Source organism: Tasmannia lanceolata, unplaced genomic scaffold (assembly GCF_043159265.1).
Source record: "Tasmannia lanceolata isolate RefF3 unplaced genomic scaffold, GAP_Taslan_0.1 ptg000019l, whole genome shotgun sequence".
NCBI lineage: Eukaryota > Viridiplantae > Streptophyta > Magnoliopsida > Canellales > Winteraceae > Tasmannia > Tasmannia lanceolata.
This window is the reverse complement of record NW_027518696.1, coordinates 5,633,841-5,651,226: the sequence shown is the minus strand read 5'-3', so window position 1 is coordinate 5,651,226 and position 17,386 is coordinate 5,633,841. Positions and strand designations below refer to the sequence as shown.

The 17,386-nt window shown below is 40.5% G+C and overlaps 1 protein-coding gene across 3 annotated transcripts; it reads left to right on the top strand.

Moving 5' to 3' along the window:
• The first annotated feature begins 2,110 nt into the window (after positions 1 to 2,110).
• LOC143852810 (Ribosomal L18p/L5e family protein) lies at positions 2,111 to 17,177 on the top strand. 3 transcript variants are annotated; one of them, XM_077362413.1, is made up of 3 exons: positions 2,111 to 2,394; positions 3,056 to 3,096; positions 16,585 to 17,177. In XM_077362413.1, the coding sequence occupies exons 1-3, from the start codon at positions 2,221 to 2,223 to the stop codon at positions 16,937 to 16,939; spliced, it is 570 nt and encodes a 189-aa protein (XP_077218528.1). In that variant the 5' UTR covers positions 2,111 to 2,220; the 3' UTR covers positions 16,940 to 17,177. The 3 variants fall into 3 exon arrangements, with proteins under 3 accessions (XP_077218528.1, XP_077218529.1, XP_077218530.1); XM_077362414.1 differs by lacking the exon at positions 3,056 to 3,096 and having other exon boundaries at positions 2,270 to 2,394; XM_077362415.1 differs by lacking the exons at positions 2,111 to 2,394; positions 3,056 to 3,096 and adding an exon at positions 4,104 to 4,338.
• Positions 17,178 to 17,386: the final 209 nt, after the last annotated feature.

Genomic DNA, 17,386 nt, shown 5'->3' with positions numbered 1-17,386 from the left:
CCTGACCGACCTGACCCGGCCTTGTTTACTCTTTACCCCTAACTCGCCATTAGACCTGGCAAACGGGTGGGTCAAGTCGGGTCGACCCACGGGTCACGCGGGTGCGGGTCACACGGGTTGCGGGTCAAAATGACCCACATTCCTACGGGTCAGGAACCTGTGACCCGTGCGTAGTGCGGGTGGGTCGGGTCGACCTGCGGGTGGACCCGCAATTTTTTCCAAAAAAGTGTTTTGATTGGCTGATGATAGATTCACCCCCTTCTGTGTACAAATTCGCCCCCTAATTTTCAAAATTGACTGTACAACCTACACCATAGGATGATCCAAACCGTCCATTTGATGGGCCACAATGTAAATAGATCGTGCCCCAAAAATCATTTACTTCGATGAGTAAAGAACTTTTTTTTAGGTGAGTAAAGCAAAACCAGTAGAAGATCCAAAAAAAATCAGGATCTTGAGAAATTACAAGCATCAAGTGTCTCAAAAGCTTATCAAAAGCAATCATAAAAACCAACTTATTGCTGCAATCTTGATATGAAAATTGGCAAAGGAAAGAAAAGAAAACAGATGACAGAAGTTGCGGATATCGTCAACGAGTGGAGGAGCTCACCGGAATTAGGGAAAGATCGCCAAAGGATATGACTGTCGGAATTGGTGGGTGGAGTTGTCGGATTCCGACAAGGGATGCCGGAAAATGGAGATATCCCGAAAATGCACAAAACTCTCTCTCTCTCTCTCTCTCTCTCTCTCTCTCTCAAAAGAAGATGAAGGAAGTTGGTCGGAGGTAGATATAATAACCGGCGGCTCAGATGGTGGCCGGATCGAAGAGAAAACCCTAACTCCCTTTGTTACAGTTCTTCTTCTTCACTTCTCCTGTCACAGAAATGAAAACCCTACTCTAAAAGGATTAAAAGAGAAAACCCTAACTCCCTGTTTTTTTGGCTTTTGATCTTTTAATCTTGACCTTTGGTTTTTCATCCTTTTAAATGAAAATGGAAAAGTTAAAAAAATTCAAAAGCCACAAAACCCGCGGGTCAACCCGACCCAACCCATGTTTTGGCGGGTTGGGTGACCCGCGGGCACGGGTCGACTTTCACGGGTCAAGAAAATTCCAACCCGTGCCCGCAAATTTGCGGGTGGGCCGGGTCGACCCGCGGGCACGGGTCGGGTTTGCCAGGTCTACTCGCCATGACCCGACCCGGCCTTGAGTCTGTTTTACACTTTACCTTGACTCGGAAATGAATATTTGATGATTTGGGAAATGAATATTGAACACAGCTATGAGAAAAACATGATGAATCAGAAAAAAGCTTGACCTTGCAAAGCCATTTATAGTATAACACTAAAACAAATGGGCATAAAATGTTCCATTGATAGTATTTAATTCAAATGGAATCATTGATAGCCAGCAGCACTGTTCTTCATATTTTTTTTCTTAGAGAATTATTATAGTGAGAATAAGATCATGCACCATATTATATAATATAAGACTTTGGGACGTGGTATTTATTGACTCTTAGGTGGGATTAAGAAGAATTGATATTTTGTATGCTGTGTGGCTGTGTAGTCCAGCATTTAAAAAAAAAAGAATTTTATAGCCATTACTGTTTGGGGCACAAACATCAAATGGACAGTTTGGATCATCCAATGGTGTGAGCTGTACAGTCCATTACTCCATTACTACATTTTGAAATAGGGGTGCTTGGGAAAGGGTGATTTTATCCTGAAGCAATTGGAATATTCCCACCGGGGGGTTTTAGTCGTGACTCGTGAGGGGAGATATCAGTGCCCTAAAATTAAAGATAGTGCATAGACCTGGCAAACCCAACCCGTACCCGCGGGTCGACCTGGCTCACCCGCAAATTTGCGGGCACGGGTTGGAATTTTCTTGACCCGTGAAAGTCGACCCGCAGGTCACCCAATCCGCCAAAACATGGGTCAGATCGGATTGACCCGCGGGTTTTGTGGCTTTTGAATTTTTTTAACTTTTCTATTTTCATTTAAAAGGATGAAAAACCAAAGGTCAAGATTAAAAGATCAAAAGCCAAAAAAACAAAGAGTTAGGGTTTTCTCTTTTAATCCTTTTATGCTGTGTTCTGTTTTTTTTTCTTTCCCGTTGGGCTTCGGGGAAACCCCTGTTTTTTTTCGCCGAAACTGATATTTTTGGTGTACTTTTAGTTTCCTCGGAAACTATTTTATCAAACGTGGAAAATGAAATAAATGACGTGGAAAAGACTTTTCCGCGACTTTTCTCCCGTCCCATTTCCGATACAGAATATCGGAAAACCCTACTTTCTCTCAAGTTTTTCCGATCGTAGCTGTGTGTGGAAGAAAAAAAGAGACACAGACAACTTCGTCGTCTCCATCCTCGCCTCATCTCCGACCTCGCTCACGGTACGTCCTCTCCCTCTCACTCTCTCTTCTCTGTTTCTTGTCTCTCTTCCCCATTCTTTTTTTGAAACCCTTGTGCTCATCTTCTCCAATCTGAAATAGGGTTTCTATAAACCTGATTTAGTAAATCTGAAATAGGGTTTCTATAAATAGCTCTGTAAAATTGATTTGAGAAATCCTATTTCGTGTTTTTGAGAAACCCTATTTGAGAATATTTACAGAGACCCTATTTCGGGTTTCCTAAAATTGAAATAAAGTTTCATTTCTCCCTCTTTTCCGAGTCTAAGAACCGATAATCCAAGCTCTAGGTTTGTTGGTTTTTTTTTAGATTTAGGGATTTTTTTATTGGGGGTTTTGGTTGTTTTTATGGATTTTTTAATTCAAACTTTCTCTCTCTCCCTCTATCTTTCTCTCCATGTGTTGGTTTTTTCTTTTTACATATTTTTTGCTTATTTGATATGGTTTTTCAGCAAAAGCTCAACCTGACCGGAATTTGATATGGATTTTTTTTAACTTTTTTATTGCAACTCGGTGTTTTTAGGGGTTTAGTGGTTTATGGTAGTGAGATTCACATTTCTGATTTTTTTAACACAGAATTTGGGTTTAATGTATTAGTTACTCAGAATTTATTAAGTCATGATTTGTTTGATTTATTCTTTTGCAGGTAACCATCCTACTGTTGATTTCCTTCCTAACCTTCTTGAGGTTTGTTCTTACTTTGCGTGATATTCCGTTTAATGTGTTGTAAGCCCCATTCCATGTTGTGTTTTGGGCTTCTTTTATTTGTTATGTGTTGTTGGTTGTTATGTGTTGTAAGCCCCATTCCATGTCGTGTTTGGGGTTCGTTTAATGTGTTGTAAGCCCCATTCCATGTTGTGTTTTGGGCTTCTTTTATTTGTTATGTGTTGTTGGTTGTTATGTGTTGTAAGCCCCATTCCATGTCGTGTTTGGGGTTTCTTTTATTTGTTTCGTGTTATTGCTTGTTATGTTCAGCAGTTAGTGCGAATTTGGGGCTTGTGCTTCTTCTTGTTGAGTACTAACCATTTGTTGTTAGATGGACGATCAGAGACTTAGAATCGAGGATGTTGGTTGTCTAATCGGAGGCTAGTTCTTCTTCTTCTTGAGTACTTACCCCATTCCATGTCGTGTCAAGTCTATGTTGGTTGCCTGATTTATACCTTGGCAACTCTATATTTGTGACAATTTTATGTCAAGTCTATGTTGGTTGCCTGATTTATATCTTGGCAACTCTATATTTGTGACAATTTGATTGGCATTGTTATTGTTCAACTTCTGTTTGTCATGGTTTTTCTTATTTTGATTGACTTCAGAGGGTTGGACCCACTTATTTTAGACTAGATTCTATGTTGGCATCATTCTGCATGTCAGTTTGTCACAGTTTCTATTTAACAGGTTTCTATTGAGTTTCCCTGCAACGAAACACATATTTTTGTAGTTTCTATGAGGTTTCTGTGAGGTTTCTGTGCAACGAAACGCTCATCTGACAGGTTTTCTGTCAGGTTTCTTTTCCTTCACTTTCCTTTCTGCCACATCAGTATCTTTCCCTTCACTTCCCTTTCCTTTCCTTTCCCGACAAGAGAACTGAGCATTAGAGTTAGGGTTTTTATTTCTGTGACAGGAGAAGTGAAGAAGAAGAACTGTAACAAAGGGAGTTAGGGTTTTCTCTTCGATCTGGCCACCATCCGAGCCGCCGGTTATTATATCTACCTCCGACCAACCTCCTTCATCTTCTTTTGAGAAATACAGAGAGAGAGAGAGAGAGAGAGAGAGAGAGAGAGAGAGAGAGAGAGAGAGAGAGAGAGAGAGAGAAGAGAGTTTTGTGCATTTTCGGGATATCTCCATTTTCCGGCATCCCTCGCCGGAATCCGACAACTCCACCCACCAATTCAGACAGTCATATCCTTTGGCGATCTTTGCCTAATTTCGGTGAGCTCCTCCACTCGTTGACGACCTCCGCAACTTCTCTCATCTGTTTTCTTTTCTTTTCTTTCCTTGGCCAATTTCCATATCAAGATTGCATTAATAAGTTGGTTTTTATGATTGCTTTTGATAAGCTTTTGAGACTCTTGATGCTTGTAATTTCTCAAGATCCTGATTTTTTTTTGGATCTTCTACTGGTTTTGCTTTACTCACCTAAAAAACAGTTCTTTACTCATCGAAGTAAATGATTTTTGGGGCACGATCTATTTACGTTGTGGCCCATCAAATGGACGGTTTGGATCATCCTATGGTGTAGGTTGTACAGTCAATTTTGAAAATTAGGGGGCGAATTTGTACATAGAAGGGGTTGAATTTATCACCGCCCAATCAAAACACTTTTTTGGAAAAAATTGCGGGTCAACCCGACCCACCCGCACTGGGTATGGGTCACAGGTTGCTGACCCGTAGGAATGCGGGTCATTTTGACCCGCAACCCGTGTGACCTGCACCCGTGTGACCCGCACCCGCGTGACCCGCGGGTCGACCCGACCCGACCCACCCGTTTGCCAGGTCTAACCCTGATCAGGGCATAAGAATCCTCAACCCCTGCAGGGCCGGGCCGGCCTGATTGACCCTAGTGCAATACTGCAAATACCCTAGTGCTTAGACATATAAAATCTCCTCTTCCCTTCCCTGGGCCAGCCCACTCTAATGTATTTATGACTGCCCTTTTACACTACAAGGGGGTGGCCCAAGGAAGAAAATGAGGTCAATATTTCATTTCCCATAAGAATCCTAACTCAACCCAGTGACGAGAACCCTCTTTCATCCATCCTTCCTAACCCCCCTCTTTCCTTTAAAATCAAAACCTCCCCAAAAAGGGAAAAATTTCTTGGCCTTCTCTCAACAGAGAAGAGGGAAACAAAAAGTAACTGAGAAGAAAAAATGGTGTTGGAGATCGGCTTACTTGTCACCGGTGGGAGTATGGGGATTGGCCGGCCTCTCTTCTCCTTCTTCACCTTCTTCTCTTCTTGCAAGTACAAACTCTTTAGTAGAAACCCTAGAATCCCTACTATCTTTAATTTTAGGGCACTGATATCTCCCCTCACGAGTCACGACTAAAACCCCCCGGTGGGAATATTCCAATTGCTTCAGGATAAAATCACCCTTCCCCGGGCACCCCTATTTCAAAATGTAGTAATGGAGTAATGGACTAGTCGCCATGACCCGACCCGGCCTTGAGTCTGTTTTACACTTTACCCTGACCCGGAAATGAATATTTGATGATCTGAGAAATGAATATTGAACACAGCTATGAGAAAAACATGATGAATCAGAAAAAAGCTTGACCTTGCAAAGCCATTTATAGTATAACACTAAAAGAAATGGGCATAAAATGTTCCATTGGTAGTATTTAATTCAAATGGAATCATTGATAGCCACTTGTACTACTGCAGCACTGTTCTTCATATTTTTTTTCTTAGAGAATTATTATAGTGAGAATAAGATCATGCACCATATTATATAATATAAGACTTTGGGACGTGGTATTTATTGACTCTTAGGTGGGATTAAGAAGAATTGATATTTTGTATGCTGTGTGGCTGTGTAGTCCAGCATTTTAAAAAAAGAAGACGGTTTGGATCATCCAATGGTGTGGGCTGTACAGTCCATTACTCCATTACTACATTTTGAAATAGGGGTGCCCGGGGAAGGGTGATTTTATCCTGAAGCAATTGGAATATTCCCACCGGGGGGTTTTAGTCGTGACTCGTGAGGGGAGATATCAGTGCCCTAAAATTAAAGATAGTACATAGACCTGGCAAACCCGACCCGTGCCCGCGGGTCGACCTGGCCCACCCGCAAATTTGCGGGCACGGGTTGGAATTTTCTTGACCCGTGAAAGTCGACCCGCGGGTCACCCAATCCGCCAAAGCATGGGTCGGGTCGGGTTGACCTGCGGGTACCCGCGGGTTTTGTGGCTTTTGAATTTTTTTAACCTTTCCATTTTCATTTAAAAGGATGAAAAACCAAAGGTCAAGATTAAAAGATCAAAAGCCAAAAAAATACGGAGTTAGGGTTTTCTCTTTTAATCCTTTGAGAGTTAGGTTTTTTATTTCTGTGACAGGAGAAGTGAAGAAGAAGAATTGTAACAAAGGGAGTTAGGGTTTTCTCTTCGATCCGGCCACCATCCGAGCCGCCGGTTATTATATCTACCTCCGACCAACCTCCTTTATCTTCTTTTGAGAAATATATATATACACATATGAGCTCACCAAACTTATGGTGAGCTAGCTTGCCCAATCACATGGGTCCCACATTTTGGGGAGTGATCCAAACCATTCATTTGCAAGGCCTTATCATAGATAGGGGGTGTACCAAAAATCAGCTCCATAGGATCATCCTAACCCCTCCATTTGTGGAGGACAAAAATGGGGCAGATTTGTGTCTGTCCATTGTTGTCCTCCACAAATGGAGGGGTTAGGATGATCCTATGGAGCTGATTTTTGGTACACCCCCCATCTATGTAAGGGACTTTCAAATGAATGCTTTGGATCATCCTAACAAAGTGGGCCCCCATGTGATTGGGCAAGCTAGCTCACCATAAGTTTGGTGAGCTTAAGCTCACCAACAATTTCCTCTCTCTCTCTCTCTCTCTATATATATATATATATATATATATATATATATATATATATATATATATATATATATACTCTCTCTCTCTCTCTATATATATATATATATATATATATATATATATATATATAGAGAGAGAGAGAGAGAGAGAGAGAGAGAGAGAGAGAGAGAGAGAGTGTGAGAAGAGAGTTTTGTGCATTTTCGGGATATCTCCATTTTCCGGATCCCTCGCCGGAATCCGACAACTCCACCCACCAATTCCGACAGTCATATCCTTTGGCGATCTTTGCCTAATTCCGGTGAGCTCCTCCGCTCGTTGACGACTTCCGCAACTTCTCTCATCTGTTTTCTTTTCTTTTCTTTCCTTTGCCAATTTTCATATCAAGATTGCAGTAATAAGTTGGTTTTTATGATTGCTTTTGATAAGCTTTTGAGACTCTTGATGCTTGTAATTTCTCAAGATCCTGATTTTTTTTGGATCTTCTACTGATTTTGCTTTACTCACCTAAAAAAAAGTTCTTTACTCATCGAAGTAAATGATTTTTGGGGCACGATCTATTTACGTTGTGGCCCATCAAATGGACGGTTTGGATCATCTTATGGTGTGGTCCACCAAATGGACGGTTTGGATCATCCTATGGTGTAGGTTGTACAGGCAATTTTGAAAATTAGGGGGCGAATTTGTACACAGAAGGGGGTGAATTTATCACCGCCCAATCAAAACATTTTTTTGAAAAAATTGCGGGTCAACCCGCGGGTCGACCCGACCCACCCGCATTGAGTACGGGTCACAGGTTGCTGACCCGTAGGAATGCAGGTCATTTTGACCCGCAACCCGTGTGACCCGCACCCGCGTGACCCGCGGGTCGACCCGACCGACCCACCCGTTTGCTAGGTCTACAGTCCATTACTCCATTACTACATTTTGAAATAGGGGTGCCCGGGGAAGGGTAATTTTATCCTGAAGCAATTGGAATATTCCCACCGGGGGGTTTTAGTCGTGACTCGTGAGGGGAGATATCAGTGCCCTAAAATTAAAGATAGTAGGGATTCTAGGGTTTCTACTAAAGAGTTTGTACTTGCAAGAAGAGAAGAAGGTGAAGAAGGAGAAGAGAGGCCGGCCAATCCCCATACTCCCACCGGTGACAAGTAAGCCGATCTCCAACACCATTTTTTCTTCTCAGTTACTTTTTGTTTCCCTCTTCTCTGTTGAGAGAAGGCCAAGAAATTTTTCCCTTTTTGGGGAGGTTTTGATTTTAAAGGAAAGAGGGGGGTTAGGAAGGATGGATGAAAGAGGGTTCTCGTCACTGGGTTGAGTTAGGATTCTTATGGGAAATGAAATATTGACCTCATTTTCTTCCTTGGGCCACCCCCTTGTAGTGTAAAAGGGCAGTCATAAATACATTAGAGTGGGCTGGCCCAGGGAAGGGAAGAGGAGATTTTATATGTCTAAGCACTAGGGTATTTGCAGTTTTGCACTAGGGTCAATCAGGCCGGCCCGGCCCTGCCCGACCCAATTAGGGCGGGTCAGGGCTACGCCGAGCCCTGCAGGGGTTGAGGATTCTTATGCCCTGATCAGGGCGGGTCAGGGCCAAGAAATTAGGATCCAGGGTTGGGTTAGGGTTTTGAAAAAACCTACCCGACCAAACCCGACCCTGTTGCAGCCCTACCTGAAACGTTAAAAAGCGTTAAAAGTCTGCCACATACATTCCTTTCCAGGGGAGCGAATTATCCTACAAAGGGTGCGAATTTATCAGTAATCTATCATGTCCCTCTTAAAAGTTAAAACTTTGACTTCGCTTTTGGGCAATGATAAATTCGCACCACGTGTAAAAACAAAATCTATCTAAAGTAGCGTCTAAATCTCCATGGAGAAGGTGGATTCCTTAAGCCATAGAATCGTCTCGAGGGGGCAGCCCTCAATCCACAACTTCACAGTATCAAGCTGAGAGATCAATCTAATACCACTTCACATGGCATGAACTTCAGCCTCTGCTTCAATGGAGCAGTTTCTAAGATCGTGCCTAATCATATACCTATGTCCATTGACATCGACTATGTAATCAAAGAATAGTAAAATTTCTTCAAGTGGACATCTGACTCGCAGCTCAAAACATGTCCAATAAAATACGTGTGCGCGGTGAATGAATGTGTACAACAACCCTAGAAACCTATATCAAACAAGAACTAAAGGTAAAATATAAAACATCCAAAAATCATACGAAAATATCAATGGTAAAAAAAAAAAATCAAGAACAAGAAGATCAACACATCTGCAGGTATCATACATGAAAAATGGGTGTTTACTTCATCAATCATCTCAAGATCTAGCCAAAAAGTAAAACAAGAACCTTAGAAAGGGAAATTTTGGTCTAGGGTTTGGTTTTCTCTACCTCTTTTCGTTCGTGCTTATATTCCTCTGCCAAGTCGGCAAGATCGGTAATGGACACCGAGAGAGAAGGCGAAAAAGAGCAAAAAGAGGGAATAGGAACGAGAGGGATAGCGAGAAGTTCATCTCTTTCTGTATTAAATGCGGGGCAATGATAAATTCGCCCCCTCTGTAGGATCATTCGCACCCCTTTATACGTTAAGAGCGTTAAAATCTGCCGCATTTACAGGGGAGCGAATTATCCTACAAAGGGTGCGAATTTATCATTAATCTATCATGTCCCTCTTAAAAGTTAAAACTTTGACTTTGCTTTTGGGCAATGATAAATTCGCACCACGTGTAGGATAATTCGCTCCCCTGTAAATGCGGCAGACTTTAATGCTTTTAACGTATAAAGGGGTGCGAATGATCCTACAGAGGGGGCGAATTTATCATTGCCCCGCATTTAATACAGAAAGAGATGAACTTCTCGCTATCCCTCTCGTTCCTATTCCCTCTTTGCTCTTTCTCGCCTTCTCTCTCGGTGTCCATTACCGATCTTGCCGACTTGGCAGAGGAATATAAGCACGAACGAAAAGAGGTAGAGAAAACCAAACCCTAGACCAAAATTTCCCTTTCTAAGGTTCTTGTTTTACTTTTTGGCTAGATCTTGAGATGATTGATGAAGTAAACACCCATTTTTCATGTATGATACCTGCAGATGTGTTGATCTTCTTGTTCTTGATTTTTTTTTTTTTACCATTGATATTTTCGTATGATTTTTGGATGTTTTATATTTTACCTTTAGTTCTTGTTTGATATAGGTTTCTAGGGTTGTTGTACACATTCATTCACCGCGCACATGTATTTTATTCGACATGTTTTGAGCTGCGAGTCAGATGTCCACTCGAAGAAATTTTACTATTCTTTGATTACATAGTCGATGTCAATGGACATAGGTATATGGTTAGGCACGATCTTAGAAACTACTCCATTGAAGCAGAGGCTGAAGTTCATGCCGTGTGGAGTGGTATTAGATTGATCTCTCAGCTTGATACTGTGAAGTTGTGGATTGAGGGCTGCCCCCTCGAGACGATTCTATGGCTTAAGGAATCCCCCTTCTCCATGGAGATTTAGACGCCACTTTAGATAGATTTTGTTTTTATTTTGATAGACATAGAGTGTTCAGCCTCTCATATTCTCAGAGACAGAAACTCTAGTGTTGACTAGTTGGCTACTTTTGGGGTTTCTTGCTCAGCAGGGTTTATGTTATGACATGGGATCCCAAGATTATAATTTTGTTTCCTTTTGTTTTTCTTTTTTCTTGTATTGTGCCTTGCTAGCTTCGGCTAGCGTGTTCTTCTCTTGATTAATAAAATCCTTCTGTTCAAAAAAAAAAAAAAACACTTACAAGCCAACAACTTCTGAATCAATGAGAGATGGACATTCTTTGGTTTATTAAACATTAAGATCCACTTACAACTTTTTTGTATAAGTTTCAATCATAAGTAGATTGTAAACTACACACAAAGTGCCCACACAACCCAATTAGTATACAAACCAGAACCGTCACGTACTAGTACCAAACATGTTGGCTAATTTTGGGGTTTCTTACTGAGGGTTGATGGTAAGGAATGAGATGCTAAAATTGTAAATCTATTTCCCTTTTCTTTTCATTTTTCTTGTATTGTGCCTTGCTAGCTTCAGCTAGCTCAGTTTTCCCTTGATGGTTATTGAGATTCAATTGTTCCAAAAAAAGTCACTTACAAACCAACAACTTCCGAGTCCATGAGAGATGTGCATGCTTTGATTTATTAAAGATTGAAGATGCATTTATAGCTCTTTTGTATATAAATTTCATTTGTAATTAGATTGTAATATACACACAAATTGCACCCACGATCCAATTAGTTTACTGACCTGAGCTGTCGCCCTACTAGTATAAAAGGAAGAACTTATTTTTTACTAATAATTTCAATGAGATTTCCAATTGAGTAGCAAAATTTAAATTTGTAGGACACCGAAGGATGTCAACCAAACTGTATAATTCTTCCGGGATAAATTTTAAATAATAATTTTTTTTTGAAGAAAAACAAAATTTCGTGAAATTTTTTTATTTGCATCCTAATGTTCCCTTGAGAAAATTTGTTTGATGTGAATGACATGGGTTGAGTATGTATTATTATCATCATCATCATCGTTGTTGTTGAGCTGCAATATCATATTAGGTGTGCTTGTAATTTGGTCATAGATGCAATAACGAACTCGAATCTCGTAATGGACTGACTCGTCCTTACGTATGATGGGCATGGTTAGCTCTTTAGCACATTATGCAATTATTACAGATTACATGTGTGGGTTCCACACTCTTATAAGCCTTAAATTATCATAATCTCGTAACAATCTCTCACACTCATTTGTATTAGTTTTTGTATCAATAGTTGGAGACCGTCCCTTATAAAGAACTGAAGATGAATTGGATGATTTTTCTCAAATGTGGATAAGCACGAAAAATTGTTTCCCGTGTGAAGCAACTTCACCCATATTGTTTGAGAAAAAAGCAACATACAAAAAGAAAAGACGAATAATAAGATGATGATACATATATCAAATCTCAATTTTCTATTGCTCCAATAAGCAACATACAAAAAGCACGTAAAGTCCTGCAATAAATCATTATGTCCAAAAAATATCCAAATGATTCATTAGCTCGACTATCGAAAACCTGAAGTTGTTTTGAGCAAAAGTTCCTAAATTGTGAGTGGTGGAAAAAAATTCTGAAAAATTGCAATATGATTTGTTGCAGAGCGAAGTTGGCAGAGAATTGGGTGGTATACTTATTTTAGAAGAGAAAATGATTTGCTTTCCTGAAGAATGAGAGATTTCAATTTGCACATTACGGAATGTAGGGGATATGGATTGATAATGTTAAATCCAGACTTTTTTCTTCATCACGGAGGAATTGTTATGTCTGGTTAAGTCTTATGAAGTAACTAAAATTTACCTTTGAGCAATTAAGTAGAAATTTGAGGTGTTAAAATCACAAAGGTGATCAACACACTATTTTTGATTAGCTTGTGTGGGGCTGCTTCTTGCCTTCTTCGGCACTAACTCGTTGTGAGGATAGATCCATTTGTGCTTTGTGTGGTATATAACTTGCGTGTTATATGGTTCTTATATCCCTCGCTTGTGCACTCTTGACTTGGGATTGGTGCCTGTGACCATTTGATTTTCTTGTTTAGGTCCTTCGATTCCTTGACTTACACTTCTATTTGTCTTTACAAGCCTAACACGGGTTCCAGAATCCTCTTTGACAACTTCAACTTTCACGTCGAATGCTATAACTTCTGAAAGAGTTATTGGTATAGTACAGTATTGCTCCTATGATTTCATCTATTTCCATAACTTTTGAAAGAAACCTGCTCATTTATTTATTTATTGCACCTGGTTAGATGGGTATAGGATAATTTATTTATTTGATATCATCCTACTTCTCTAGTTAATTCTTGGAGCATTCCAAGACAGCCAACAATGAATGTGGTTGTGCTTTATTTTTTTTCACCATTTTGATTTGGGATATCGTGTACAAAAGAATTACCGGTCTTCTGATTGCATGCATCCATAGGGATTAGTCCTGCCCTAAAATGGGGTGGGGATACCCTATGTCATAAAAAAAAGAAGACGAATTACCTGTCTTCTTAGGAAGAGAAAGGACATTGCCCGGGGAATCATGCACACTGTCTTTCTCACTTTCTACTAAAAAATCTACTCTTTGAATTCCATCTTTCACATACGGGGTAGGAATCTCATACCACTTTTGACCCTTGAAATCCCGAGCAGCGCTCATACGACTTTCATAAATGTGGGACCCTCTATCTTCAGACCTCTCGTTGGTTTCTGCTAGGGTGACATCCTTGTAACTTCTATCCCCTTTTTGAAAGTATTCTTCTTTCTTTCATCCACATTTTTCTCGATGGCTGCCATGCTGAGAGCATTTTCAGAAAGCCTTCTTCTCGCACAAAAGCGATTTTGAATTAGCTTTTCCAACTTGGCCAGCCATCCTCATCTTAAAAAAGCTCCTTCGGTGATAACTCATCTATTTTGAGGTTAGTGATCAGAATGGGGTTTTTTAGATGCCCTTCCACCAAATTCTTCCTCCATCCCTGTGAAGAATGGATATTCATGATTTCTCTTTGAGGGCAAGGAATTAGATTTTGGTTGGATCCAATGGATATTCATCCAATGGATATTCATGATTTCTCTTTGAGGACAAGGAATGGGATTTTGGTTAGATCCAACGGATATTCACTTTCTTTAAGGGGAAAGGAATGAGAATAAGGTTGTATCCATTTCATTATCCTAGCTTGGGTTGGATTGGGTGGGTAGATGCAAAAGCTATATGCTACATGTTCGGCTAATGACGCTTCAAGCATTTCTTTCATTTTGTTGAAGGCCAAATTTGATGGTACTTAAGAAGACAACCTGGGGAAGGCTAAGTTTGGGGAACCTTTTTCATATGAATGGTTGGAGTGGCAAGAGGAAAGAATCTGATGACTCACTAATGTAAATTACAATGCCTTATATACTACATGAGTAGGTCTGTTCAGAGGCAACAATAATGAGATCATGCGAGAGTTCTCAGGACCCATTGGTTTATCCACAATGAGGTTGAAACTAAGACATTATTTGACTGGGCTGTAGAATTTCTCTTCTAGGTTTGCTGGCCATCTTGTGGTGGAAGGGGACTCCCAAAACATGGTAAACTAGTGAGCTGAAGGAGTAAGGAACCATGGCTCTTGGGGTTCATTATCAATGAGTCTGCCAATCTCTCAATTGTGTGTGTGTGTGTGTGTTGGGGGGGGGGGGGGGGGGGGGGGAGTGATTTACTTTTGCTCGTGCGTGGAGAGGCCAACGATATTGCTGATTCATTAGCCAAGAATGGTGTTTGTAGAGATAATTTAATTGAGGGCTGATCTCATCCTTTTTTCTTTCTCAACAAAGCGGTTTATCTCTCTCAGCAGAAGTTAATTTGAGGTGAGAAACCTAATTTTGAAACATGATAATTAATTTGACCAATAAAAGTATCCAGGAAGTATCTGATTCTAGTATTGGATATGATGCATTTGGCCTCAGCAAGTATAATGGTATAAAAGATTCTAGAGTAGTGAGGAAGGACAACTGCTGGATCAAATGTCAAGGCAGATGACATGGTTCATGTAGCTTCTATAGTAGAATACCATGGATTAAATAATGATGGGTGTCTTTCATGAGATTGGCATGATTCCTTTCCGACAAGTTTTCAATGCACCATTGGCAGTACTCAGCTTAGTACCCATGTCGGATATAGTTTTCCTTTTAAGTTCATTTTTTTTCTTACGCTCTGGTGTATTTGTCATTCTTTCTCATCACGAGGGAACTTAATTCATTTATCCGACATCTTTGCAATTGCCAAACCTTCGTATATTGCATAAGCAAATCATGTAACCAAATAGATCAAGTTTAGACTTTTCTGCTTTTCTCTTTTGTAAGCTACTCAATTTTTAATATAACCCTTTTTCTTCCCAAATTCAGGTACGCTATACTGATTTTACATGTATGTAGTAGAGTCAATCTTAAATCCCATTTTAAATTCCCCCGGCACAGCTGCTCAGCATTCTGCGTGCTCTATATGACAGATTGTTTGGAAGAATTTCATTAAACATTAAGTACAGCTTAGGTCTTACCACCTACACATTGGAGAAAATTGCAGAACTCAAATCTGTCCTTTCGCCAAGACCTGCTCTAGTGATTAGAAATAAAATTCATCAAATTGTAAGATGGATCAACAACTCTGATGCCATTCATTAGGTAAGACTATATAACTATTAGTTGTAAATAATAACATTGCCCGATGGGATTGTTTATATAATGCACACAAACATTGACCAAACAGCCAATGCACCTCTCTACATGGTTCATGATTGACAAGTTCTGTATAGTTGTGCCTGACATGGGAAAAGATCCTTAAGACTGCACGCGCGCGCGCGCACACACACACACACACACAAAAAGAAAGAAAAGAAAAAGCAACCCAAAAAAAAGATTGCTTGAGGCTATGCACAAGAGTTCAAACTACCTGCTAATGCCATGAGGGCATTATGGATTCTTGATCATTCAATCAAAATATAAAAAGAAAAAAAAAAGGAAAAAATGGACTATAATGTGCAAGTAATTACATCAACATATACATAAATGCATATAAAAAGCTGGACCCCCCCCCCCCCCCCCCCCCCCCAAACACACACAGAGAAATGAATCATATACATTCATAATATAGATTTATATATGTTGAGTTGCCTAAGAAGGGTGGCAGTATGGTGTCTACTTCTCCCATTTCCGGGGAAGCACAAACTTGAGCAGATTTCAGTTTTGTTCTGCCCTCAAGTAGATTGTTATGCATTTGATGAATCCTGCAGGGAGTTCTTTTCATAAAACCAAGAGAATCTAAAGAAGCCCAATTGTTTCAAAACAATAAAAAAAATCTAAAGAAGCCCAATATGTGGTGGCTGGTATATGAACCCAAACTCTTTGCTATCATGTTAAGTCAGACTCTTTTCTTCCGTTCCATCATTAGCTTCATTAGTTACCCTTTCTGTTACATGTTGAGTCTGCTGAATGCACATGTGACCATCCATTCAATGTTTCAATGTTGGTTAAACTTCTAAGTGTCAATTGACTCCGCCGCATTTTGGTGAGCGCCGCAGGGAATGTATTTCGAAACAAAGTAAAAATCCAAGAAGACCAATGTGAGAGAGCAAATAAATGGGGAAACCACGTAATGGAGGGTTAGAATTGTCCAATGAGGGAGGATTTTGCTCGGCGAACATCCATAGCAATGCCTAGGAAATAGATAGTTTGGATCACTGATCAAGTGGCCCCTACTTGTACTTTTGCCGCTCATATTTTTCCTTCGAAAGATATGTGCATCCATCATATAAGAACCCAAATAAATGAGCCTAAAGTCATGCGTTTCAAATGGGTTTCAAGTGGCAGTGCAACTCTGTAGTCTACAGCCTGTATCCATCATTAGTTTCCCTGATTGTTGCAGTCCTGGCCTACTGCATGTTAGAATATATTTGTGCTTCTAATATGTTGGCTAGGCTTTATGTTTCTAAATAATGTGGCATCTTGTCTAAAGTCTTTTTGTTTGTGATTTCTGGTGTTTTGATGTTGCTAGCCTCTGTTCCCTTTGTTGTCACTTGCAGAGAAGCAGAGATGGTAATCCCTCCCCCCATTAAGCCGCTGAGAATTACCAAGTATCTTAAGCCATATATCTTGAAGATGCACTTTACGAACAAGTTCGTGACTGCCCAAGTCATTCATTCACCAACAGCCACAGTAGCATCCTCTGCGAGTTCACAAGAGAAGACGCTGAGGTCAAGCATGGAATGCACTCGAGATGTTGCCGCGGCTGCAATGATAGGGAAGATCCTAGGCGAGCGCCTGTTGCTAAAGGACATCCCTGCAGTCTCTGTTTTCTTGAAGAGAGAACAAAAGTATCATGGGAAGGTGAAGGCTGTGATCGATTCCTTGAGGGATGCAGGTGTGAAACTTATTTGAAAACTCTCTTAGCTTAAGGCTTGGGAACAGTTAAATGAGGCTTACCCTGTCAAACAGGGGGACTAGTCTAAGCTCATGTTTTGAGCCTTGAAAGTTCATCAGCAATCAGGAATTTAATGTTGCAAATTTTGTGGAATGTTGGGACCATAGTGCAGTGGGCCCATTTTTTGTGATCAGGGTCCATGGTTGGGTGAGTTCCAACTTTGATTTATCCTAACCGTCCAATTGAGAGCTGCCACCTGTACCTCTTAAATTACATGGTTTTAGTGGTGTTTTTAAGGGCATGGTTGGCTACCAAGAAAAAATATCCTATGGAATATTTGTGGGGCTAGTTGTGACCCGGGGGGGGGGGGGGGGGGGGGGCGGCGGCGGCCGGGAGATGGAGAGTGTAGGTGTTAGAGCCTTGGGGGCATGGAAAGCTCCTAAAAACTAGGAAAAGAAAAACTC

Excerpts from the sequence above, each read along its gene's own strand:
- LOC143852810 (XM_077362413.1), top strand. The coding sequence starts at position 2,221 with ATGACGTGGAAAAGACTTTTCCGCGACTTTTCTCCCGTCCCATTTCCG. Across the intron at positions 2,395-3,055 it reads CATCTCCGACCTCGCTCACG|GTAACCATCCTACTGTTGAT; the intron begins GTACGTCCTCTC and ends ATTCTTTTGCAG. Across the intron at positions 3,097-16,584 it reads TCCTTCCTAACCTTCTTGAG|AGAAGCAGAGATGGTAATCC; the intron begins GTTTGTTCTTAC and ends TGTCACTTGCAG.